The 25,184-nt window shown below is 40.8% G+C and overlaps 1 protein-coding gene across 2 annotated transcripts; it reads right to left on the reverse strand.

The window, feature by feature from the left end:
• Positions 1 to 263: 263 nt before the first annotated feature.
• Positions 264 to 24,317, reverse strand: fmnl2b (formin-like 2b). 2 transcript variants are annotated; one of them, XM_088331442.1, is made up of 28 exons: positions 23,679 to 24,317; positions 23,405 to 23,488; positions 23,252 to 23,332; positions 23,095 to 23,171; positions 20,194 to 20,277; positions 19,979 to 20,122; positions 19,786 to 19,912; positions 19,636 to 19,712; positions 19,459 to 19,552; positions 19,322 to 19,396; positions 18,184 to 18,294; positions 17,966 to 18,115; positions 17,793 to 17,894; positions 17,505 to 17,725; positions 17,314 to 17,417; positions 16,293 to 16,475; positions 16,069 to 16,089; positions 15,702 to 15,826; positions 15,433 to 15,635; positions 13,838 to 14,072; positions 13,682 to 13,750; positions 13,528 to 13,608; positions 11,151 to 11,280; positions 8,588 to 8,748; positions 8,410 to 8,511; positions 4,612 to 4,704; positions 3,332 to 3,455; positions 264 to 1,095 (listed from the first exon to the last, which is right to left on the reverse strand). In XM_088331442.1, exons 1-28 carry the CDS (start codon positions 23,793 to 23,795, stop codon positions 1,007 to 1,009), a joined length of 3,264 nt encoding a protein of 1,087 aa, XP_088187568.1. In that variant the 5' UTR covers positions 23,796 to 24,317; the 3' UTR covers positions 264 to 1,006. The 2 variants fall into 2 exon arrangements, with proteins under 2 accessions (XP_088187568.1, XP_088187567.1); XM_088331441.1 differs by having other exon boundaries at positions 19,786 to 19,915.
• Between the last annotated feature and the right edge of the window lie 867 nt (positions 24,318 to 25,184).

The raw sequence follows: 25,184 nt of genomic DNA on the forward strand, positions 1-25,184 counted from the left end.
AGATTCTTTTTCCTCAAGTTGTTCTGGAGAAATGTGGAAAATTGGCTTTGAACAAAGTGCTTGAATTTGGCCATGGAAAATGATGTTCATACCCTGTAATACACACAATCCCTTAAAGAAAACATGATTGAATTGCAATTACAGTATACCGGTACATGCTTAACTCAATTAAATGACGCTGAATTACTGTCTTCTGAAAATCACATCTTTAACGTCTCAATGAAAATTAGGAAACACTCTTAAAAACCAAACCAAAGCAAACATAGCGTTGTATCAACATGTTTTATTTATGTACACCAAATATAGACTCAACAACTGTAACAAAAAACAGGCGAACCTACAAAATGTATAAAACGTTGTGCTCTTTTGTGATCATGGTCATGTTTTGAACGAAAGGGCAAAATTATGGTTTCTGGCGGGTGAGCAACAAGAAGGCGGGCCAAGGGTTGGTCAGAGGGGGCGGGTGGGTGTTTGGCCTCCATGGCAAAATTAAAAGCCTGTTTGGGAGTTTTTTTTGAGGCGGTAAAATATGAAAACGAATATGACTTGAAGTGAATGGAAGTCTTAAATAATAACATTAAATATCAGGTTATATTTCTTATTTTGATGCGGTTTTTCGAATGTGTTTTTTGTAATTTCAACGGATCAAACTCGAAGAGACATTTGGTCGGGAGTCGTTTAAATACCGAACCCTGGAACCCTGTACCATTTCACTTATCGAACCTCCTGTTTTCATCCAAAACTTGCAAAGCTTTTACTACAACACTCACATATACTTCTCCAAAATCGAGTGGAAAATTCTCAGGATTATCCGCCTGTGCTTTTAGCTGCACCCAAAGACAAACTCTGTGCCTTGTTGATTGAGTGAACGTGGAGTTGTCGCGACACAATTTGTACAAACCCTCGGATAGCGTAGACGTCGTCGCGCTCCCCGTCGGAAATCGAATTTCAAAGTGCTTGTCGTTGCCGTTCATCGGAGGCAACGGGGAGGATCGCCTCTGTCCTTTCAGAAGTGCTCCTCGGGGTGGGCCGGGTCGCAGAAGAACCGAGAGCTACGTTTGGCCGAGCGGGCCGTGAAGGGGCCCGTTTTCAGAGCTGAAGAAGAGAAATGGACATGAAAAACAAGACTTGGGAGATTACATTACTTTGGTAAGATGAGTAGTATCGCTACATTTAACGCAACAAAGATATAAAATGACTATAACAACAGTTTATAGCAAGAACGCGCAGTTGGTTCCACTCCAAAGTTAATACAACTGAATTTTAGAGAACATACAGACTGCTTCCAACATGGCTGGTTACAACAGGTAAGTAAACAAGTAATTCATGCGGAATACAGGAAGTGATAAACTAGCTGCAATACCTATCACTAATACTGAGGAAACCTAACCACATTCACTAATTGACAGGTCAGCACATTGTTAGATTATTAAAATAGGTCACCACAACATGAGTTTTCCAGCTATATTAAGTTTATTATTTAATCGTCGTATCATACTTTGATCATCACATTATTCATTTCATTGTTGTAAATGCACATTATATTTATCCAAATAGTTTAGTGAAGTATTTACTGGATGTATTCTTTCATATCAGTTTACCGTATTTTCACAACTAAGGCGCACTAGATTATATGGCACACCTCCCAAAAATAGTTTTTGTCCTATATTTTCCATACATACGGCGCACCAGACTATTAGGCGCTACAGTGGGAACGTCAACAAAACAGTCAGATAGTCCAGTCAAACTTATTAACCCCTCAAAATCCCGACAGCTGGCAAAGAAGCAAATATGTGTCTCGGACACGTACGGACACGGTGTCTGTATGATGTCACCAATCACTCAAATGCGGTGTTAAACTCCTGGGATTCAAGAAATTCCAACCATTTCTTAATTTCTATTTCCTTTTCGCTGACAACTGTGTGTGGACAGCAAAGTAAGGCATGTTTTTTACTGTCCATATGACAATAAACACTTTCGCCCTGACTTCCCCGATCCCTTAATAAATCATTGTGTGAAACGTTACGCATTTGGGTCCACTGCTTGTTCCGGTCGTGACAATTTTTCCTTATTGCACCGTTTCCATCAGGGCTCTGAAATGTGGTGCCCGCAGGCTAATGACACCTGAGTAGACCGCGGACAAGGTTCTGAAAATCGTTCAACGGTGATTGGTCATTGCGAATTTCTAGTACATTTGATTTCTAACTGACGTGATGTTTTAGGGCTTGACTTGACGTCTAATAATTACAACCTGGTAATTACTAAGTAACTACATAGTAATGACATAAGTTGTTATTTAAGAAATGTACACAAAATGGTTGCCATTCGGGCCAATCAGTGACAAAAAACTCAAATAACTTGTTGATCCCTGCTTTACATAATTTTCACGTTTGGACAATAATGTGGCTGTTCTTTGATATCCGCAACATTCAGGGTGGATCTACTTTTTGTGATTTAATAAACAGGAAGAACTCAGGGGGAGGGGATTTGGCATTGTGAGGGTTTTTTGTCCATTTCTCTCCTGTTCTCATTGCAAGTTCAAAATCCATTGATGTCTCCTCTTCTTATTTTTGCTTCCCTCCTTATATAGTGTCTGCTTAACTGTGAACGAATCACTTTTGTTTGATTCTTTATAGGAAACAACGTAAATAATGAAAATACTTTAAGCATTTTCGATCAACTTTTATAGCCGTTTTTCTTAAATTGGTATTTCTCATTCTGTTTAATTGTGACTGGTTTGACTAAATTTAGGTGGTAAATACAAATTAAAAGTACTTGAAATGAGCAAAATTATTCATTATCACCTACTGTATATCTAATGGCTCATTTGTATCATTGTTTTCACTTTATGATAAAAGATATAAAAGTAATAAGTAACAGCAATCCTATAATGAGATTATTTGATAACATACAAACAAGTAAGAAATATATCAAGAAAACGAACACCACATGGAAAATGATGAAAATTGCTTCTGAAAATTAATAGTGAAACTGCCCAATCAAATAAATAAGAACTACTTTTCTTATTTCGTTCCTTTAAAACTATGATTTTTTTAAAATAAAAATTAACATCTTTATGAAGGTTTTTTTTGTACCACCAGGAAGCACTAAATATTACACACTGTCCCTTTAATAACCACATGGACGGTCGGGGCACCGTTTTCTGCCATGTGTCTTGTGCAAGGCGTGAAACGACTAAATCTTATGACAGTTTTCGGGGGTGTTCTAAACTAACTAAATGCCCTTTTGGAATCATTTCAAAAGGAACAACTTCCTTTTTAATCAAAGTATCCGAAATGTATTCGAGCGTCATCCCTAGGAGGTGTCTCACCTGTGATGATGTCCTCGATGGCGCCGTCCTTGCCCTCGTAAACGTGGCGGCTGTCTTTCCCTTGGCGCCTTCTCAATTCCGTCAGCAGCTCTTGCTGCTGTCGTTTGCCCTTGTGAGACGGCGACTGCCGCGGTTGGGCAAAAGCCGGCAATTTCAAACATATTCTGATGCAATGACCGACCGGGTACCGTTAAATACAGGGGTGTCAAACTCATTTTGGCTCGGGCTGGGGGCTCAGGTGCTCGAAAAAAAATAAAAATAAAAAAATACAACGGAGGCCTGTCTAGTCGATTGGAGCGAAAGAGAGAAAGAAAAGAGGCAGAGAGAATGTAACAAAAAGACACAGAACGAAAGGGATAAAGAGGGAGGAAACGAATGAAAGTAAGAAAGAGAAAAAGCGAGAATGGGAGAGAGACACAACGTGAGAGCAAGACGACGAGAGAGAAAGAAACAAAGAAAAAACAAAGAGAAAGCAAGAAGAGAAAAGTTAGACGGAAAAAGAATGGGGGACAGAAAGAGCGGAAGAGAGAAAAAAAACACAAAGAAAGAGCAAGAGCAATAAAAAAGAGAGAGAACAAACAGGAGAAGGACAAAGACAGAAAAAGAAAAAAGGAGATAAACGTGTAAAAACAAAAGTGAGAGAAAGAAAGAAAATCGGGATGAATAGATTAAAAGAGAAAGACCGATAAGAGAGAAACAGAAAAAAAAGTGAGAGAGAAAGAGGGAGAGAAAGAGAGAGTAAAATATAAAACGAGAGAGGAATGGAAAGAGAAAGACAGAGAGAGAAAGAAAAAAAATAAGAGAAGGAAAAAAGGGAGAAAAAGAAAAGAGAAAGACGGACAAAGAATGAGACAAAAAGAGAAAAAAGATAAGGAGAGAACAACTGAGAGATGGATAACAAAAGACAGAGAGAACAAGAAACAGAAAAAAGAGGGATAAAGAGCAAGTAAGAGAGATGAAAGAGATTGGGAGCGAGAAAGGGAGAGAAACGAAGACAAGACAGAAAGAGCAAAAGAGAGAAATGGAAAGAGAAAGAAAATGAAGGAGGGGAAAAAATAAAGTGACACAAATAAAGAGAGAAAAGAGAGCGAGTGAGAAAGAGATAAAGAAATACAGCTAGTGTCTTTGTGAGCGGCACCTGGCTTTGGCGACATGGAGTGGACATATTCAAAAACTGCGGCTCGTTTTTCTCATGCGCCGGATTCAATCCGTCGGTGGGCCCAGGTGCCGCACGTTTGACACCCCTGATGAAGACGGTTGGGTCCCCTGTGTTCACTGACCTTGGTCTCTTCGTCCTGCTGCTCTTCCTGCTCCAGCTTCTCCAGCAACATTTGCTCCTGACGCCGGCGCTGCTCGTTCTCCTCCTCAGCCAGCTGAATCCCAAGAAGAGTTGCCGTTAATCACAATGGAAGAATAATGGCGGCATTTTCGCATTGCGGTATATAAAAAGGTGACGAGAGCGTTTTGGGTTGTGATATTCAAAGCGGAACTTCTCTTAAAAACGGTCAGGGTTTCTTTATTCTATTCTACATCTATTTCAATTCAAAAGAGATTGGTTGTAAGTAGCAGTGTTGGCCGCGTTACTTTAAAAAAGTTATTAGTAATAGTTACTTCTCCATCTTACTACTTCCTCCAAAAAGTAACTGAATTACTTGGTAGTAAAAGTAACTAATTACCAGGGAAAGTAACTACTCCCGTTACTTTAAAAAGATGTTGCATATCAAAGAATTTAAAAATTTCAGAGCAAATACAATTCACCGAGTCTACTAGTAGAGGTGGGAATTCCAACTTTTTTTTAAAGAACCGCCTTTTTTGTCTCGGCTCACTAAATTGAGCCGACTCTTTCAGATCCCAAACAGCTCTTCAGGGTTTTATTTTTTGGTTGATTTAATCCTACATTACAAATTAAAAAGGATGAGAAACCCCAAAAAAACCCCAAAAAGATACAAATGAAAAAAATAATACAACAACGAAAGGAAGAATAAAAGAAATAAAATAAAATTTACAATTCGCATATCCACATTAACAGTGAAAACCACAGGAAATATCATTAAAATATCAACAATCTACAAATAAAGGATGAAATACAAAATAATATTACCCTTTTTATGCTCAACAAATCTAAAGTCAACAACACAGAATCCCCTAAAATGCATATTGACCAATCACTAGAAAGAAGGCGTCTCGGAGGAAACCAGCTGTTGATGAGCGAGGAGCCGGCTCCCTTCGTTAGTCTCCGAGAGTTGGCTCATAGAGACGTTTCGTTAGCAAACGACACAAGTCCCTTGCTGTCAAAACTCAGCCCTCATTCGCCTTTTCTTTCGCCGCATTTGTAAATCCTATATTCATTATCGCTATCTAACTTTATGGTAGTCGCTATTTTGAATGCTGACAGGATACAAAAAGAGGTGACGTACATAATTCAGAAAAGAGTAGAGCAAAAGTAACGCACCCCTTTTGACCGTCAGTTACGGGAACGGCGTTGTAACGGAGGAAAAAATAATGAGTTCGATCCCGTTACTTGAAAAATAACGCATTATTCCTAACGGCGTTATTCCCAACACTAAAAAGTAGTGATGGCAAAATGAAGCCCCATAAAGCAGTCAAGCCCTGCAGGGAAATGCCCAACACACACACACACACACACACATGTAAGGGATCCGAGTTGATTCATTTTCTCCGCTACGCCATCATGTGGACAGAAAAGTATATAGCTAGCTGGGCGCATGCGACAAAACCGTGGGGTGTAAAATATGCTTTGAATACAAAAAAGAGTAACAAAGGAAGAGTGCATCATGAATTTCTTTGTGTGATAGCAAGCTTGTAAAGAATTGAAAGTGCATATTTCTGTGATTCCTAGTACTGAAGGGGAGTTTCAACTCTGGGGGCGTTTCTTTGCCCGATATATTTGGAACCCCAATCAAAGCTAGCCTATCACGTGGCACACTTCAAACGTCACCGTATACGTCATGAACACACGCCTCGAACCACTCATCTAAAATACTCGGCGAGCGCTTTGGGGATTCCAGCCGAGGAGCACGTCACTTGCTGTAAAACAATTAATGCAGTTGAATTTTATACAGGCATGTTTTGGCCACTACGTCTCACACCCCTCTAACCGCCGGAGGAAAGAGAACGCAATCGTTCTAATTCCTTTACAATTTGGATCAACTTAAGTAAAGGAGTAGTACTAGCATGCTAACAGCAGTTCAATGCAGCCATCCAGAAATTTTTGTCACGTTGCTTTGCCTTTATTTAAAAAAATGAAGGATTATACAGACACTCCCCTACTTCCGACCATTCGACTTACGTAAAACGGTTGATACGAACATTTTTTCGGGATGTCGAAAAATATCCGGACATTGCTGCAAGTTAGATTTTGTATTGTGTGCACTTTTATCCGAGTAGAGGGCAGTGCTGGAGTGCTTCTTTCCACTGCGATCGACGTATGGTGGCGCTCAAGCGTCCTAGTTCGTGTGTAACGTTCTATACTGTATCTCCAGCGTGCTAAGAACTTTAATATTTTTATTGTTTAATATCTCGTGCATCCATTCAATATAGTGAAAAGAAGAGGTGAGCAATTTGGTGGAAACGCTTTTTTCTGCCATTTTCTACGACTATGGAGGACCCCTTGAAGCCCATCTTCCAAAAGTAAGTTAAACTCAACTTTGTTTATCTTTATAGAGCATATTATTTTATGAAATGTTTATGTTTTAGTACAAAACAATACAGGTTACTTATACAAGCCTTAAACATACTTATATAAACCTTAACATACAAAATATAGCACTGAAGCAACTTACAAATTCAACTTACGAACGATCGTCCGGAACCTATCTTGTTCGTAAGTCGGGCAGCGTCTGTATCTCGAAACTGTAGAAGTTTTCCAAACTGGACTTTATAACTTAAGTAAGTTATCGATGCTTTTCTTCAAAAGGAGCGGCGCATGGGCTTCATTTATAAATAAAGGCAAGATTTAAACAATTTAAAAGTTCATTTCCTGCGTAGACAGTTTGTTTATGAAGGAGGATACTACTTCTGTGGAGGTCCTCAGAACCACCTGCCTTTAAAACATGGCTACACGATATACTCTTTTTGCTTAAATTAGAAAAAATCTGATGTCACCTCCGAGGGTGCGATGGTAAATTTTATACTCAGTGGGCATTTTTGCTCCGCTATTTTGCAATGCTCCCACCTGACAACATAGTATGATAGGACTTGATGACAGGATTTTTAAAAATCATGCATTGTGATTTCTGGATTTTTCTTTTTAGTTTATCTCTCTCACAGTGAACATGCACCTATGATGAAAACTTCAGACCCCTCTATGATTTCTAAGTGGGAGAAATAGCAGGGTGTTCAGGTTTCTTCACTGTATATATTATATATATATATTATATATATATATAATTGTTTTTTGTTAGGGAATTTTTTTGTTGTATTTCATAGGCTTGTATGTTTGGGAAGGTTGTATCATTGTGAATCTTGAGTATATTGTATATAGAAAATTGAGAATATCATCACAAGTTTCTATTTTCTATCTTTTCTTTGCAATGGGGAGAAAAACAAAACCATGTACGTTTGCCTGTTATGTTGTACGATTTTGGCCATCAATAAGAACAAAAACGAAAACAGTTTGTAAATGATTATGAAAAAAAACAAAACACGTTAAATGTTGCCAATCATACAATGAATAAACTGCAGAATTGGTTAATTTTTTGTCTTTTGTAGTGTATTAACCATATAATTACTTTTTTCAAATATAAGTTGATGTGTTGTGCCCTGCCACTGGCTGGCAACCAGGTCTGGGTGTCCCCTTGCCCACGGATAGCTGGGCTGGGCTCCAGCACCCCCGTGACCCCAATGAGGATAAAGGAGGATGGATGGAAGTTGATGTTTTCAACATCTTACTTAGTATTTGTTATAAAGAGTATTTTCAAAACATGGCCCACTTTCCCACAGTATTGTCATACCCACTGTTATCACGAGGATCATATTGTGATATGGTATCGAGTCATTGGCACCTAAAGAGTCTGCGAAGTTCACAAATTCCAACTGCGGCGTTTTGGGTCACTCACCCTGTACGCTTTGATGAAGCGCACGAAGATGGGGAAAAAGACGGACGGCGGCATCGTCTTGGAGCTCTCCCCGAAGAATTTGACCACATCCTCGAAGGCGTCCTTCGGGAAAACAAAAAGGTTGCGATCGGAGGGCCTTTGCGTTTCGTGCGATCTGGGCGGCCGTTCGCGGCCTCACCTGCGCTATGCGCGCATCCTCCTGAAGTTTGTGGAGTCGCGACTCGTGTCTGCTGATGAAATCCTTCAAGGTGGCGTTATGCTGCACGCTGAACTCGCGCCAGGTGAGTTCCATGCCTCGCTGCAGCTCTTTGACGTCGCACAACACGTTCTCTAGGCTCACTGGAACACAAGCAAGGGATTGGATTTTGCTGATTGGGTGCGGTGTTGGGAGTAACGCGTTACGAAGGAACTAGGGTCGCAACAACAAATCGGTAAGGTCGATCGATCAGAGCGTTGGCAACTAATTACCTCATCGATTCGTCCTGTTGCGTGATTCATGAGCCGCTAAGCGTGTTAAATTAATGCAAATTAGTGCATGGGATCTCGTTGTAAGGTTGTACAGTTGTAATTCCATGTTAATCTGGCAGAGGGCACCTTGGGACCATTTTTATTGAACGTTGCTTTAAAACAAACAATATTGGCATAAAACAGTCAAACACTGCAAAGTGAACTATTTTCAAGGGAACAGAAAGTGCTACAGAAATACAGAGAAAACAAATGAAAACAGTAAAAAGAAAAATATGATCGATGACATGTTTATCTCAACACAAGGGGCAGATTGTTAAGAGTATTGTATATCATTTCCACTTCATGAATGCTTGTCCTATCCAAATATATAACCCCAAAAAACAATTCGTTGACCACAGTTTTAAAAGTAGGTTTACTTTTTTGACATTTTTTTGGAGGATAAAAATGTTGCTACACATATAACTGTAATGTATTACGCTTTGCTTTGGTTTTGTATAATGAGACTAAATGTAATATGATCTTTGAAAAAGGTGGTAGAAAAAGAGAATCTTACACATATCAGGTGAATAGCACACAATTTTATGTATTTTTGTTTATTAGTAAGAGTTTTATTAAACACTTGGGTTTATTAATGTTTTATGTAATAAAATATTTCTCTTTCCTATCCGTCTTAAACTTCAAATTTCGAATATAGGAGGATATTAAAAAGTGTTTTTTAAAAATCCGATTCTTTGACGAATCAAAGGAATAATCGACCGATTCACCGGTTATCAAAATAACCGTTAGTTGCAGCCCTAGAAGCTACTTTTTGAAGAGCAGATTGTGAATCGAGACTTCTGTTGCAAATTGGCAGTTGCTCCTTTGCTTTTAAAGTCATATATAACCGCCTTCTGTCAACAACAATTGAATAATGCAGCTGGGATGTTTATATCTACCGATAAAATATGACTGAATACAGTTACGATGGCGCTGTCAAAACCAGAGTACAAGGGCAAGTCATTTCCCCCTAACAATATTCTGATATTCTTTCTACCATATATACTTGCATCTAAAGCAGGGGTGTCAAACAGGCGGCCCGCGAAACAACGCCGAGGGAAGGGCAAGAGAAAAACTGGCTTCAGGTTGAAAAATGTCCACTTGATTGTGCCAAAGCAAGGCCCCTCTCACAAACGCTGTACTTGTATTTCTCTCTCTCTCTTCCTCCCTTTTACTCTATCTCTCTCCCTCTGTCTTTCTTTGTTCCTCTTTGTCTCTTTCTCTCTCTGTCTTTTACCATCTTTTGCTCTCTCCTCATTTTTTCCTTCTCTCCTTTTCTCTCTAGCTCTCTTGGTTTCCCTTTCTTTCTTTCTTTCTTTCTCTCTCCCCTTCACTCTTTCTTTCCTTCTCTTTTCTCTACTTGTCTCGTTCCATCTCTCTTTGGATTTCTTTCTCTCTCTTTCTCCCCCTCTCTCATTATTTCTCTTTTATTTCTCACATTCTCTCGCTCTCTCTCTCTTTCTTTGTACCACCCTCTCTCTTTTTCTCTGTATCTCATTTCTTCATCTCTTTTTTTCTGTCTCTCTAATGTACTAGTCCGGCCCCCGAGTAAGATGAGTTTGACAACCCTGATCGTAAGGGTATTTACAGCCATATAATAAAATACTGAAATCAGGGAGTCAGTTTATACGTGCACACGTATTTGGTTTTCACCGGTAGCCAATGCGGAGGGACAGGGCATGGCTTATACAGGAACAACTATATCAACGGGGCAAACGTCAGCACAGAAATAATGGTAAAAAGGTACTGAATATTTGTCTTTTTATTCATAAAATTATTATTTGCGATGCACAATGCCTGGAGAAAAAAAGAAACATATTGGACATTATCCAGAAATTGAGAAGGAAAAATTGAAGCTGTTTAAAGAAAAGGGACAAAATGCAAATGGTGGGTCTCAACTTTTAGTTGGCAAGCTCTCAAGATCACACAAGCCAAGAACTATAAAGGATTTGCCACTTCTACAGGTTGGTGTACACGTTTTCTTCTAGTTCTCGTATTGAGTGGCTATCGTTTACCAGTTTTAGGGGGGTTGCCTTCAATGTGAGTATATGCAGTAATTTGTAACTAGAGAGTTACTTTCAAAGTTTTGGGTATTATTAAACCGGGCCGGGGGGGCTTGGGTGTCAGGGTAAGGCAATTACTTTTAAATGAAGCAACTAGCAACTGTAACAGCTTTTATTTTCAGGACGCAACAATGACTGTGTGTGATGCAATGTCAGCAAGCTTCCCCCCCTCACCTGCAGCCGCCTTGTCCACATAGTGCAATTCGTTGTAGAAGAGCGCCGCCGTGGGATATTTCTCTCGGACAACGTTGCTGATGTAGTGGAGCAACGTTTGTGTTCTGTCGGTAGACTTGGTCTCTAGCAGCTGAAAGCATGGAAACAGGAGCTCACATTGCAGGGAATGACATCGTATCACAAATGTCTTCTGTTATACTCATGATAAGTGCAGTGTGAAGAACACATCATGTGGAATGGCAATATTAATAATAATAATAATAATAATAATTTCCTTTGTATTTTCATTCTTTGTAACAATGTACACAGAACGAAATGTCGATACACCTGACCCGTTGTAGCGAGCCGATGCAGCCGCAGCCAACAGAGGGCGCCGCCATTTTACCAATGTTATAAGTCTTAGGTATGACTCGGCCGAGGCGCGAACCAGCGACCTCCCAGTCTCAAAGCGGGCGCCCTACCATCTAGGCTACTGAGCTGGTAAAATTTGTGTTGTAAATTTTGATGAAAAACGTGTTTCTTTCCACGTTATTGATTTAGTAAGAGTACATCTTGCAAAGTAGTCACAATTGTGGTTGTGTGTGTTGAGAAGTATGTGCAGTTTCCATATGTCACTGCTAATAGTGAGCAACATCTGTAAATGTAAAGCTAGCATGGTTAGCTTTTCAAGAGTCATTGCTATCTTTTGTCTTTGCCTTCTACCTGTGGGCATAAAAGTGCTGTAAGCTTGACGTTGTTTCAGTCCATCTTACAATTTTCAAAAACATGTAACGTTAACATTTTAGTCTTTACACTCATATTTATTATATAATGATAATATATATTCTTCTTTTGTGGGCAGCACGGCGGCGCAGTGGTTAGCGCGTGTGTGGCACAGTTCTGACTTCATGAGATCGAACCTCCTGTGTGAAGTTGGCATGTTGTCCCCGTGCTTGCGTGGGTTTCCTCCAGGCACTCCGGTTTCCTCCCACATTCCAAAACCATGCATTTCAGGTTAATTGGTCGGCCCAAATTTTCCCCTGGTGTGAATGAGCGAGCGAATTGTCTGTCTCTGTGTGCCCTGTGACTGGCTGGCAACCAGTTCAGGGTGTCCCCTGCCCACTGCCCGAGGATGGCTGGGATGGGCTCCAGCATCCCTGCGACCTTACTGAGGATAAGCGGTGCAGATAATGGATGGATGAATATTCTTCTTTTAAAAACAAAACAAAATAAGGATATTTCGACTGAAATACTCCACCTAACATGAGTAAAAACAGCTGGCAGCCATTACCCACAAATTGCTCAATTGCAGCCACACAAAGGATTGCCCACATGAATACTATAGACTATTTTAAGCCTTATGGTCCTTTTTGGCAATTCAAACAAACACAACGTTCATAATGGGTGAGAGAATGAAAATCCTGTCCCAGCTGTCCTGGGGCAGTGGGCAGAGGAAACCGGGGAGCCCGGAGGTAACCCACGCAAGCATGGGGAGAACCTGCAAACTCTGCACAGGAAGGCTGGTAGCTGGATTTGTTCCCATGATCTCAGAACTGTGCTGCGGACATACTAACAACTCAGCGCCGTGCCGCCTGTATAAAAGTGTTCTTAATAGCATTAAGTAGGCTTAGTACTTTTTTTTCCGAGGTTGGCCCATAATATTTTTCTGGTCACAATTTACAGACACTCAGTGGTCAACCATGTCCCAACATACTTAAGGAAAATAAAATACGAAAGAATGAATGAGAACAAAATGACTATTGGGTGACTATAAATGACTATAAAGGGTGGTATTAGCTCAGGAGGTAGAGCGCTTGTCTTGGGATCAAGAGGTCGCAGGTTCGATTCCTGGCTCCTCTGTGTTATATGTTGAAGTGTCCTTGGGCACTGAATCCCTAATGCCCCCGATAGCAGGTCGTTGCCTTGGATGGCTGACACTGCTATCGGTTAGTTAGTGTGTAAAAGGGATAAGTGTGAAGCACATTGTAAAGCTTTCGGAGGTCTTCATTGACTTGAAAAGCGCTATATAAAAGCAGACCATTTACAGAAAGAATATCTGGCGCATATGTAAGTGTCTTTGTCAATGACAGTCTTATTCCTTTCAGTACAAAGAAAATGCAAAAGGCAGCCTACTTCATCTTTTTTCAAAAGACCAGCTGATCGGACAACTTTAAGCATTCAGTCTTAGATCAATAAAACATGAGCTTGAAATGTTTACATTTCCTGCCAGCTTATCTCTCTGAAACAGAATTGCTCTTTAAATATTTGCTTGTTCTGCATTCAGGTGATGGAGAAACTTAACAAAATAAACTTTAAAAAACCCAAACGTTTCTGAAAAGTGTCAATTCCAGACTTCTCCCAGCGTGTTTTGATTTGTGTGTGTATTGTTGAGCATTACCAAATCCAAGCTCTGCAGTTTGAAGCCGTACACAGCACCTCTCTTACTGCTGTTCATGTAATTCCCAAGGGCCAAGATGATCTGCAATGACAAAGCAACAACGAATCAAGAAGACAAGGGCGGTGGCGGCTTCTACCTACTCAAAGAAACCCACCTCGAGTATCTTTTTCAGTTTCTGCGATGACTTGATAGAAACGGAAGCTGCGATCATAGCGTGGAGTTGCTGCAATGGTAAAAGACGAGCTCGTTAGAAAAAATCCCACGTTCTTACACGAGGTCATGTTCTCGGAACTTTCCGGGTTTGACCTACCGGCGTCAAAAGCTGGACGTTGTCGCTGAAGTTTCCCATGAAAGTCATGATGGACATGCGCTGGTTGAGCCTTTCGATGCGACTGAACTGGATCATGAAGCTGTCCTCGTCGCTCAGCGCTTCTAAAGGCTTTCGGTCTCGCTCGTACTGACGGAGGAGCTTCAGCTCGGCTTCCGTAGGCAGGAAACGCATCAGGCACTCCACAAAGTCCACTCGGATGGTCCGCAGGTCAAACCTGAGCCAGCAAAATCCTTCGTGTTACTCCAGTATTTACATTTGTCAAATCCTTAGATTCTTGCAAATACATTTTAAAAGACTGATGTTTATATCATTATTAAGTTTTCACACAGACAAAGGTGGAACAATGATGGGACTTTTCAATGCTTCTGCTGAAGTTAAAGCATACGGAATTTGCTAGATCAATGTTCGGCCACCTTTTATGTACCACGGACCGGTTTAAAGTCCGAAAATTATTAATAACATAAATAATAATAACAATAGTAATATGCTTACTGTGTTATCATTAGACAACTAGGGGTCATACTATACTATGCTACAGTTATTAATTAATTAAAGGCATGACTATGTGGTACTGTGAGTAAAAATAGTGTGATGATGAATGCATATTGCTCAAGTTTTTTAAAATTATTTTATTTTCAATTTTTACATTAAATCCCTAAAGTGTGCAACATTGTTTTTCTATATTAAAATTTATCAATAAACAATTCTTAAAATAATTACTTTCCATCTGCATATTGGGTTTTTTTTTGTACTGATTTGGATAAATAGAAAATGTATTTTCCTAGTAAAATGAGGAAAGTAATCGTTCAATTTTTCAACATGGTGGATGGCAAATAAATTTGATAATTGTGAATGATTTTTTACTAATACACCTAAAAAAATAACTTAAACTGATAGTTTTTAGCCTTCCAAATTGCCTTAAGTATTTTCTTACTTTTTTTAACGGGAGATAAAAGCCTTCAAAATGTAGTAAAATTGGACATGTTTTAAAATAAACAATATTTATTGTCAATTGAAGTTCAGCAGCTTTCAATATTCAGAATTCAAATTGTTAAATATTCAATTTATTTATATAAACAACAGAATTACGCCAATATTGTTACATATATTGGGGCCCTCTCTGAGGCACAAACTCAGGATCTTGAGCTTTTGAGACTTTTAACAAGGTTTTTCATCTGATCTCCTGGTGTAATGTTGTGCCATCTCTTAAATCAGTGTTTTTCAACCTTTTTGACCCAGGGCATGTGTTTTATATTGGAAAAAGTTTGCGGCACACCTAAGTCTAACCAAATTGTTATAAAACGACACTTGAGAGTATGTTTAATTGCAATATAATTGATAAATTTTTACAGCACAGACACTTGACAACGACATAATATTGATTTATAAATGTGTTATAAAATTTTGAATTTGAAAAAGTGACATTGGATAATTTCTCACGGCACACCTGACGATCTCTCATGACACACTAGTTTGCGGCACAGTGGTTGAAAATCACTGTCTTAAATAATTAATCAATCACTGATTCATATAATGAATTGACCTCGATATTCACTAAACCATAATAGTCTTACATGTGGATGGCACGGCAGATGACCTCCGGTCCTTGGCCTGCCTTTCTCAGCGTGATGGCCAAATTCTTGGCTCGGTTGGCGTCCAGCAAAGAGACTCTGGACGGAGCTTTCTGGGGCATTTTCTGTCGGGACAGAGTTAAGTCCATGGCCGGACCCTGCGCCTTTGTTTTGAAGAGTTCCTCAAAGCCCTCCACATCCAAATCCTGGGGACAAACAAAGTGCTAGCATCCGCATCTACTTTTTCCAACAGAGGTTAGATATATGCTTACCCGTAAGATTGCTTCGTCGTCGATGTCATTAAAGACTGTGCCGTTGATTTGACTCGGCTTCAGGGCAACCCAGTTTAGAACGGGCATCCGGAACTTAGTCTGGATCGGTTTCTTTATCTTAACCGCTTCACAAGAGGACAAAAGGATCAAATTGTGTCATGGACAGTTGCATGTTTCTTTGTAAAAAATATTCATAATTCACAAATTGATGAGTTCTCTTGAAATGGACAGATATTAAACGAGTTAATAATGAGTTGAGTTGGGAGTGGGTAAAAGGTTCACACATAGATGATGGAGAGATGACGGACAGGGGATTGATAATTGACAATACTGTAATTATACAAACGTTTATAGTCATTAAACATACAGAATAACTTGAGTGGTCCCTCTGGTAGCAGAATAAAAGAGAGCAAATTGGTTAGTGTAAATAAGACTCAAACATAACCTAAAAAGAACAGCATAATTTGTGCTTCAATGTAAACAAATCTAATTGAAATGCCACTAAAGAAAGGGGGGAAAATGTTAGAATTTCTGAAATTATGTGAAATACAAATTTTCCACTTGCTTAATATTGAGTGTCACTTAGCGCACCTGCTAGTCCAGAGTTGAAAATGACAGTGGGTGCACATCCTGGAAGCGGGGGCGCCACGGGTGGAGGAGGCGGTGGCATAGGCAGGGTAGAGGAGAGCTCGCTAGTCCGGCAGGGAGGAGGAGGAGGTGGGGGAGGTGGTGGAGGGGCAGCCGGTGGAGGAGCAGGGTACAACCCGTTGGACACTTAAAAGAGGAAACAATTCCACCCTTAGCATCGGAACTCAATCGTCATAAATGATTAGGAAAACAGTCTTTTTTTTTTTTTTTTTTTTTTACAAAAAATGCAAATAGGGGGTTGCAATTTAAATAAGTATAACTTTAAAAACTCTTTATTTAGCACTGTAAAAATATTTTGCCCAGTACTAAAGAAAATGTATAATACAATATACAGACTTGTTCGGAATGAAAAACAACCTACAGTTTGCACCGTGTACAGTTTATTTTTCATGGTTTTGCTACTTCGCAGACTGAACCCGTGCACTGTGTTCTGCATTCTGATTGGCTGACAGTCACACCACCACTTTTCTCCCTGTGTCTGCTTGCGCGTCAATAACGTTGCGGTATAAGTTGTACAGCCCATCATGTCAACAAAACGCTTTAAAAGGCAGAGGAAGATGCTTTTCATCACCAACAAAGTTTTACTTCCCCACTTGCGAAAGGAAAGTGAAATAATTCTTACGCCAAATTTAAATAACGGCCACATAATGGCAACAAAATATCGTGTAAAGTAAAAAGAAAAAGTGTCATGAAATCATTTCCACCCCTTTTCAGAATAATGAGTGCACTAAAGCAGTGACATTTGTTTTAAAATTTATAATTTAAGTTATTTGCAAAAAGGTTTATAAAGTATCGTACTTTTATTTGTTTAACAATGAGCCAATGCATAATCCTACCCCAACCACTAGACCTTAACACAATGGAGCATGCACTTCTAGAACTAGTATCGTGGTAAAGAACTAAAAAAAATAACAACTACTCCACAATTTGCTTATGTTCTTTGATTAGTGGAGTTTACAATTACCTGAGCCCGGCATCGGTGGCGGAGGAGGTGGTGGGGGTGGGGCTGGTATATCCGAAGCCACACCCATTTCCGCTGCCATGTTGTGATAGGCAACTGTCTCTGGACTGGATCATGGAAATCCAAATGATAATAGTTACTTGGTTAGTTACTTTTGTGTCTTTGTTTTACACCTCGCGTGATAGACGGACTACCTGGGCGAGAGTGTTGCGCAGGGAGGAGGTGACGGTGAGGCAGAATTGACCGCTCCGCCATCACCTTCTCCTCTTTGTGGCTGAGGAGCTCCAGGTCCTCCTGCTTGCTGGGCCTCTTGGGCCTGCCGCTCCAACCGGCTATGGCGGCGAATGGTCTGGTCCTTCTCTCGGACGATGCGCCTCAATGTGTGCACTTGCGTGTTGGCGCTGGCGTACACGTCCTGCGCGCACCGCAAACCGTCGCTTCAGCGTCAAGCTGAGGGTGAAGAAATAAACCAAATGACTAACCCGAAGTTGGTCCAACTCTTTATTGGTTTGCATCAGCTGCTTTTCAAGCTCCACGATCTTCAGCATGGCTTCGTTTTCGACATCCAGCAGACGCTCTGACATCTGTAGAAAGAGTTGAGTCAACAGGAAGTAGTCATCCGTGTCGCCATTTTATCTTGTCAGACTTTTCTTACAGTACTCAGGTTCTCTTCCAGCTCTTCTACTCTTTCTAGAGCTGCAGTCTTAGTTTCGGCGTCTTCCAGTAGTGTCCCCACGTCGAAGACGTTATCAAGGTAAGCTTGGATTTGCACCTGGAGCCTGTCACTCTCGGTGTGTTTTACCCTCTGGCAGATGCAGAGCAGAAACGACCTCCGCTTAGTATCAAGTGGGGAACAAAATCCTAAAATTGTACCTCGAGGTGTTCATCCAGATTGAGCTTAGTGAAGTCATACTGGAGGTGGACTCGGAAGTTCATGTCTTCCACCGAGTGGACCACGATGTTGATGAACTGCATGCACGCCACCTGGCCAACAAAAACAAGAAAACAAAGCTATCAGTCAGATATTCAAATTGTTGAAGTGGTTAGGCAAGATGATTGAACATAAGACGATCAAGGATCGTCACCAGCACAATAACTGTCACACACAATGATTATTGGTCAGATACTTATAGGAAAGATAAATGCAAAAATATAACAACAGTAATTGTTTCAATTAAAACATTTCAGAAACGTGTGTACTGGAGCTGCACAATCGTTGTTGTAAATATGATCTAAGAAAAAAAACACATATAAACAGAATTCATGTAATGTGTTCTTACGCCATTGGCAAGACATTTTGCTTACTGTATTTTTATGACTATGAAAGGCACACATAAAAGTATTAGATATTCTTCAAACTGTTGGGCCGCGCCATATATTTCGATTTGCCCTGTGTGTGTGTGTGTTGTTGCTTTTCGGCGGATGTAGTAGAGGACACCTTGAGAATGTTGAAGAAAGGAGTTTGGCGGTTGATTGTATATGAAAAAGAAAGTGTAAGTGCGTTAAGCAGAACATCATCTTTTATTAATGCCTAAATATTAGTGTTGAACTGTGTGTGTCTGTGTGTTATTGTTGAAGAGGACGTAGAAAAGGACACCAGGAGAACATGAAAGGGTGAGTTGGGGCGGTATAGTAGGAATTTAAGGCCTGCACCTTGCAAAACTACGTTGATTTAAATATTATATTAATTCTGTATTAAATTCCTTGTAAAATAGCATCAAAATAATTTATTGATTTGGTAGGTATTTTTGTTTTGTTCATTTCAAGTATTTTTGTTTATTTTAGTAAAAAAATAATCTTCAATTAGGAAAAAACATCCGCCCTATCAGACAATCAGTAACATTTTCTGCTAATGCGGCGATAATTTTTTGCAGTGTGCTGCATATACCAGCCCCCAATGTATTTGGTATATGATGTCGGTTATCGTTAAATAGCAGGACACTATTGGTTATTGAATGGGTAAATAAAAACACTTATCGTGCACCCGTAGTTGTCACAGTTAAGATCTTACCAAGAAGTCGATATTGTCGTCTTCATTTTTGAAATGTTCCATCAGTTTTTCAAAGCGCATGGACTCTGAGCACACCTGATAGGGATCAACCAATAAATCAGTCAACCTCAAACGCAACAGACCATTCATTTGTTTACCGTTTTAAAGTTGTCAAAGGCCGACAAGATGATCTCGTGTCCCCCTCTGACCAGACAGACTGCCGCCAGCAACTCCAACACAAGAGCCTTCGTTCTTATGTGAAAAAAGAAACGTGTGTTTGATATTGTATGCAACAGATTACGTAGATTACGCATTTGACAGAGTGCGCTAAAAACCTTGCATTCCTGTTGTTGAGGCTCAGAGCAATTTCATTGACTGCATGCGGATGCGACATGACCATGTTGAACCCGTACTGAAGAAGTGAGAACACATTAATTTACCTTCTTGACATAATTGTTGTTAAAATCAGATATTATTGGTCCCACCTGATAGTTCATAATAGCTCGCAGACACATGATGCACACATGGACATCGTCTTTCTTGCAGACCAGACGTGAGTTTTTCAGCGTGCGGCTACTCGGAAGCGTATTGGAACGAGTAACCAAAGTGGAACTACTAACAAAGGAAAAGAAAGTAAGAGGTCTGACATATCACGTGTTCTCTTTCACCGTTTGTTACCTGATGGAGTGCCGCGACGTTCTGGGCGCTGATGAGGACGGGGACGGGAGACTGCAGTCGCCATGGAGATCTTCTATGGACCGACTCCACGGAGAGTCAATTGAAGCCGCATCTCCGCAGGACTCGGACTGCTCGTTGTCAAATCTGCACAGAAAAAGTCAGTTGAACAGACTTACCCTGACTTAAAAACAAAACAAAAACGTTCCCAGACTTACGTGACAGCATACTGAGCGAAGGACAAATATTCAACAAGGACATCCAAGCCCCGATTCTCCTCGTTCAGAAACTCTCGAACCCATCTGCACACAAATAAAAGTAGCAAGGTCCATTGATCTAAAGTAAACCTTATTGAGGACATCAATTATATTCAGATTAACGCACTGGTACTGTATTTGAAGGTATCCTGTACTATCTTGAAATGAAATGAAATGAAATGAAATGAAATGATCTGCATTTATATAGCGCTTTTCAAGTCAATGACTTCCCAAAGCGCTTTACATTGTGCTTCACATTTCCCAATAGCGGCCGTGATCTGTGTAGCCATGTAAGGCGCTAACCTGCTTATTGGGGGTAATTGGGGGTTCAATGTCTTACCCAAGGACACTTCGACATGTAACACGGACAAGCCGGGATTCGAACTGGGATCCCTTAATCCTAAAACGATCGCTCTACCTCCTGAGCTACTGCCGCCCCATCTTAATACTTATTTATCCTAAATTGGAACAAAATATGTACTTCAGAACTATACTGTGAGAGTACAATTGTATTTTTCTCCTTACATTTTTACTAGATCCCCAAAAGATAAGCTCAACAATATTTGACAAATAAAAGACACCTATTTTATTTAATTTATAAGTTCATTCATTTTTATTTTAACTCTCCCTAGTTTTTGCCACGACTCGCCCCAAGATGGAATACAAGATCTTTCAGTCTGAAGGCAGTCGTTCGTCAGTTTTTCCGTTTCAAAAATACACAGTCGTGATAATATTTTTTGTATACTTGTATTCCTAAAGCAGAGGTCACCAACCTTTTTGAAGCTTAAAGCTACCTTTTTTCTGATTGGTACAAAGAGCTACAAGTTTGATAAGCATTTCTCAAAAACACGTTATTACTATGTTGCACATACTACAGGGAGTGCAGAATTATTAGGCAAGTTGTATTTTTGAGGAGGAATTTTATTATTGAACAACAACCATGTTCTTAATGAACCCAAAAGTCTCATTAATATCAAAGCTGAATATTTTGGAAGTTGGAGTGGGGCTTTTTTAGTTTTAGCTATTTTAGGAGGATATCTGTGTGTGCAGGTGACTATTACTGTGCATAATTATTAGGCAACTTAACAAAAAACAAATGTATACCAATTTCAATTATTTATTTTCATCAGGGAAACCAATATAACAGCTCAACATTCACAAATATACATTTCTGACATTCAAAAACAAAACAAAAACAAATCAGTGACCAATATAGCCACCTTTCTTTGCAAGGACACTCAAAAGCCTGCCATCCATGGATTCTGTCAGTGCTTTGATCTGTTTACGATCAACATTGCGTGCAGCAGCAACCACAGCCTCCCAGACACTGTTCAGAGAGGTGTACTGTTTTCCCTCCTTGTAAATCTCACATTTGATGAGGGACCACAGGTTCTCTATGGGGTTCAGATCAGGTGAACAAGGAGGCCATGTCATTAGTTTTTCTTCTTTTAGACCCTTTCTTGCCAGCCACGCTGTGGAGTACTTGGATGCGTGTGATGGAGCGTTGTCCTGCATGAAAATTATGTTTTTCTTGAAGGATGCGGACTTCTTCCTGTACCACTGCTTGAAGAAGGTGTCTTCCAGAAACTGGCAGTAGGACTGGGAGTTGAGCTTGAGTCCATCCTCAACCCGAAAAGGCCCCACAAGCTCATCTTTGATGATACCAGCCCATACCAGTACCCCACCTCCACCTTGCTGGCGTCTGAGGCGGACTGGAGCTCTCTGCCCTTTACCGATCCAGCCACGGGCCCATCCATCTGGCCCATCAAGACTCACTCTCATTTCTTCAGTCCATAAAACCTTAGAAAAATCCGTCTTGAGATTTTTCTTGGCCCAGTCTTGACGTTTCAGCTTGTGTGTCTTGTTCAGTGGTGGTCGTTTTTCAGCCTTTCTTACCTTGGCCATGTCTCTGAGTATTGCACACCTTGTGCTTTTGGGCACTCCAGTGATGTTGCAGCTCTGAACTATGGCAAAACTGGTGGCAAGTGGCATCTTGGCAGTTGTACGCTTGACTTTTCTCAGTTCACGGGCAGTTATTTTGCGCCTTGGTTTTTCTACACGCTTCTTGCGACCCTGTTGACTATTTTGAATGTAACGCTTGATTGTTCGATGATCACGCTTCAGAAGCTTGGCAATTTTAAGAGTGCTGCATCCCTCTGCAAGATATCTCACTATTTTTGACTTTTCAGAGCCTGTCAAGTCCCTCTTCTGACCCATTTTGCCAAAGGAAAGGAAGTTGCCTAATAATTATGCACACCTGATATAGGGTGTTGATGTCATTAGACCACACCCCTTCTCATTACAGAGATGCACATCACCTGATATGCTTAATTGGTAGTAGGCTTTCGAGCCTATACAGCTTGGAGTAAGACAACATGCATAAAGAGGATGATGTGGTCAAAATACTCATTTGCCTAATAATTCTGCACTCCCTGTATGTTTAGCACTTCTTTTCGGTTAAATGACACAATACAGTGACACCTACTGGTCAAACAATGACACACTGACTCTTTAAAGCAGGGGTTGGCAACCCAAAATTCTGAAAGAGCCATAGTGGGGAAAAAAAAACAAGATGTTTGGAGCTGCAAAAACTACAAGCCTTATAAGGAAGGCAACGCATACTCATTATCTATATTCTTTGAAAAATGTTAAGAATGTTGTGTCATGTTTTTTCCGCCTAAAGAAACCATATACTTTTCCGTTATCACTTTTTAAAAAAATGAGCCACTAGGGAAGGCCAAAGAGCCTCATGCGGTTCCCCAGCTGCCTGTTGCTGACCCCGCATGAAGGTATACTCGAACAAACAACATTTTCGCTAAGGGATGATGTGGGTGAAAAAACAAACAGGCGCTCATCTGGTACCCGATGTGGTTTGTGCGAAGAGAAATCTCAAGTTCTCGAAGTGTCTGAGTCGACTCCTGGACCCGCCTCCTAAACTTCTGCAGGCACAAAGTCATTGTTGTAAACCTGACCTGATTATTACAGGATTCCTTAAGATTGTTCCTCTCACTCATCCTACTTTGCGCGTGACAGCCGGGTCGAGGAACCCTCGCAGCTTCTGGATGTAGGTGTGTGGTGGGTTTTTCACCTGGAATCTCTCCTATTCCCCCCAAAACGGTCAAGGATGAGAAACGGAAACATATCCCCCAAAAAGCTGATGAAGATCTACTACCTGATCACAGATTAGCTCCCATTTCTTTTCATTGTCGTAGGACCGCAACAAACGCACCTTGTCTGGAGGCAGGTTCATCGAATTCTAAAAGAGGTAACAGTCATTTTAGAAATATCAGAGATTTGGATGTTGCAGAAGATGTGCACCTGTCTCGGAGCCCCTGCAGCTATAAACTAAAACCTGTAGTCTCCATCCAAATAGCAAGTGTTGTCTGTAGAATCCCCCCAACCTTTGATTGCGTGTGTGTGATATCTTAACAAATTCACATTTTTACCAGCGCAATGGAGAACCTTTCCTCTAGCTCGGCGGCATCAGGCATCGGCAGTCGGACCGGCGCAGCTCTGGACCGGATAACGGCCAGCTGGCTCTCCATGCTCTCCGTGTTCCCCATGACAGACCCGCTTCACATGAACTTACACCCAAACACACCCACCGAACACTCAGCATGCACACGGCGGGAGAAACATGTGGTCAGCCATAACACAAGAACGCCGCTGCAGCTGATGAAGGCCGTGGCTCTGTCCCTCCAGCCGTCTGTCCCTCTTCCGTCCTTCTGTCTTCCTTCCCGGCAGTCAGTCAGACTCTGTTTTCTCAGATGGTAATGTGGTCCCGGCGAATCCCCCTCCCTACCCTACCCCCCTGCCGTCTCGCTCTTTTGTCTCTCGCCTGCCACTGATGGTGATGCTGTTGATCCCGGTGATGCTGAGCAGCGGTTCGGTGTGTCGATATAATTTGTGTCTGAGCGCGTGTTGCAGATCAGCCGGTTAATCCTCCCCCCCTCTCCTCCCCCACATGGAGAAAGCGAGTTTTCGCCACCTCCTCTTTGTCTATGTCCCTCCAATGCACGCTGGCTTGCACTCGCTGTCTTTGTGTAGCTGCCGACTCAAGCTTCTCTTCCTCCCTCCTCCCTCGCTCATCGCATCCTCAGACAATGAGGCCTCTGCTGCACTAAGCTCCGCCCCTCTAGAATGCTGACGCGCACGCGTCCAGGTCCTTTTCAAAGGCTTGATTGTAGCAGAAAGTAGATGAGGACATTACAAGGTAAAAAATAATAACAATCACTTGTTTTTATAATTGGTCGTTGAACTTTGAGAGATGACACCTCAGGCAACAATCCATGCATGCACATGCACACACACAGACACACAAGGGGTTATGTCAGTTTTTTACATGTATAATGTCTTAAAATTAAAACAATCTGATGATTTGAAACAGAGATGTCACACTCAGTTTGGCTCTGAGGCCAGATCCAGACTTTCTGTCAGAGGCGAGCCGGATCAGTTAAAAAGCTCAAAAGGTTTAGCTTAATGTAGTTTTGCATTATTGTGTTTTATCCTCCAGCCTACTTAAAAAGCCTACCTAACATATCATCAAACTACTGGGCTGGGCCCACTCAAGCTGAGTGTATCTTTTAGCGGACCGGGGGAGCATTTTGTTTGCATTAAGTTTGAAAATCACAACTTTGTAAAGAAATGACCTAGAGACTCGCTTCTTTTTTTGACATACTCAGATTTATGGCGGGCAAGATTAAATCATCAACAGGCCAGGTCTGGCTCACAGGCCTTATGTTCGAGATGGCTGATTTAAAAGATTTATATCTAAGTTGATAGCTAATTATTCTTTTTACCTTTTTTTAAACAACTACAAAAATGTTGATGATAAAAATGATGCTCAATTTGCATCGGTTCTTTCTGGCAAGTGTAAAAAGACCAAGCAAATATGTCAAATTCATTTTGCATTTTCATTCTTTACGTTTTAGTCGAAGTTGTACATTACGGTC

The sequence above is a fragment of the Urocampus carinirostris genome, chromosome 3 (genome assembly GCF_059441175.1).
Source record: "Urocampus carinirostris isolate Australia breed hairy pipefish chromosome 3, RoL_Ucar_1.0, whole genome shotgun sequence".
Taxonomy (NCBI): Eukaryota; Metazoa; Chordata; class Actinopteri; order Syngnathiformes; family Syngnathidae; genus Urocampus; species Urocampus carinirostris.

Coding starts and splice junctions, on each gene's coding strand:
- fmnl2b (XM_088331441.1), bottom strand. CDS start 23,795: ATGGGGAACACGGAGAGCATGGAGAGCCAGCTGGCCGTTATCCGGTCC. Junction 19,916..19,978: donor ACGTCGCGGCACTCCATCAG/GTAACAAACGGT, acceptor TTCCTTTGTTAG/TAGTTCCACTTTGGTTACTC. Junction 17,726..17,792: donor AAGAGTTGGACCAACTTCGG/GTTAGTCATTTG, acceptor CGGTGCGCGCAG/GACGTGTACGCCAGCGCCAA.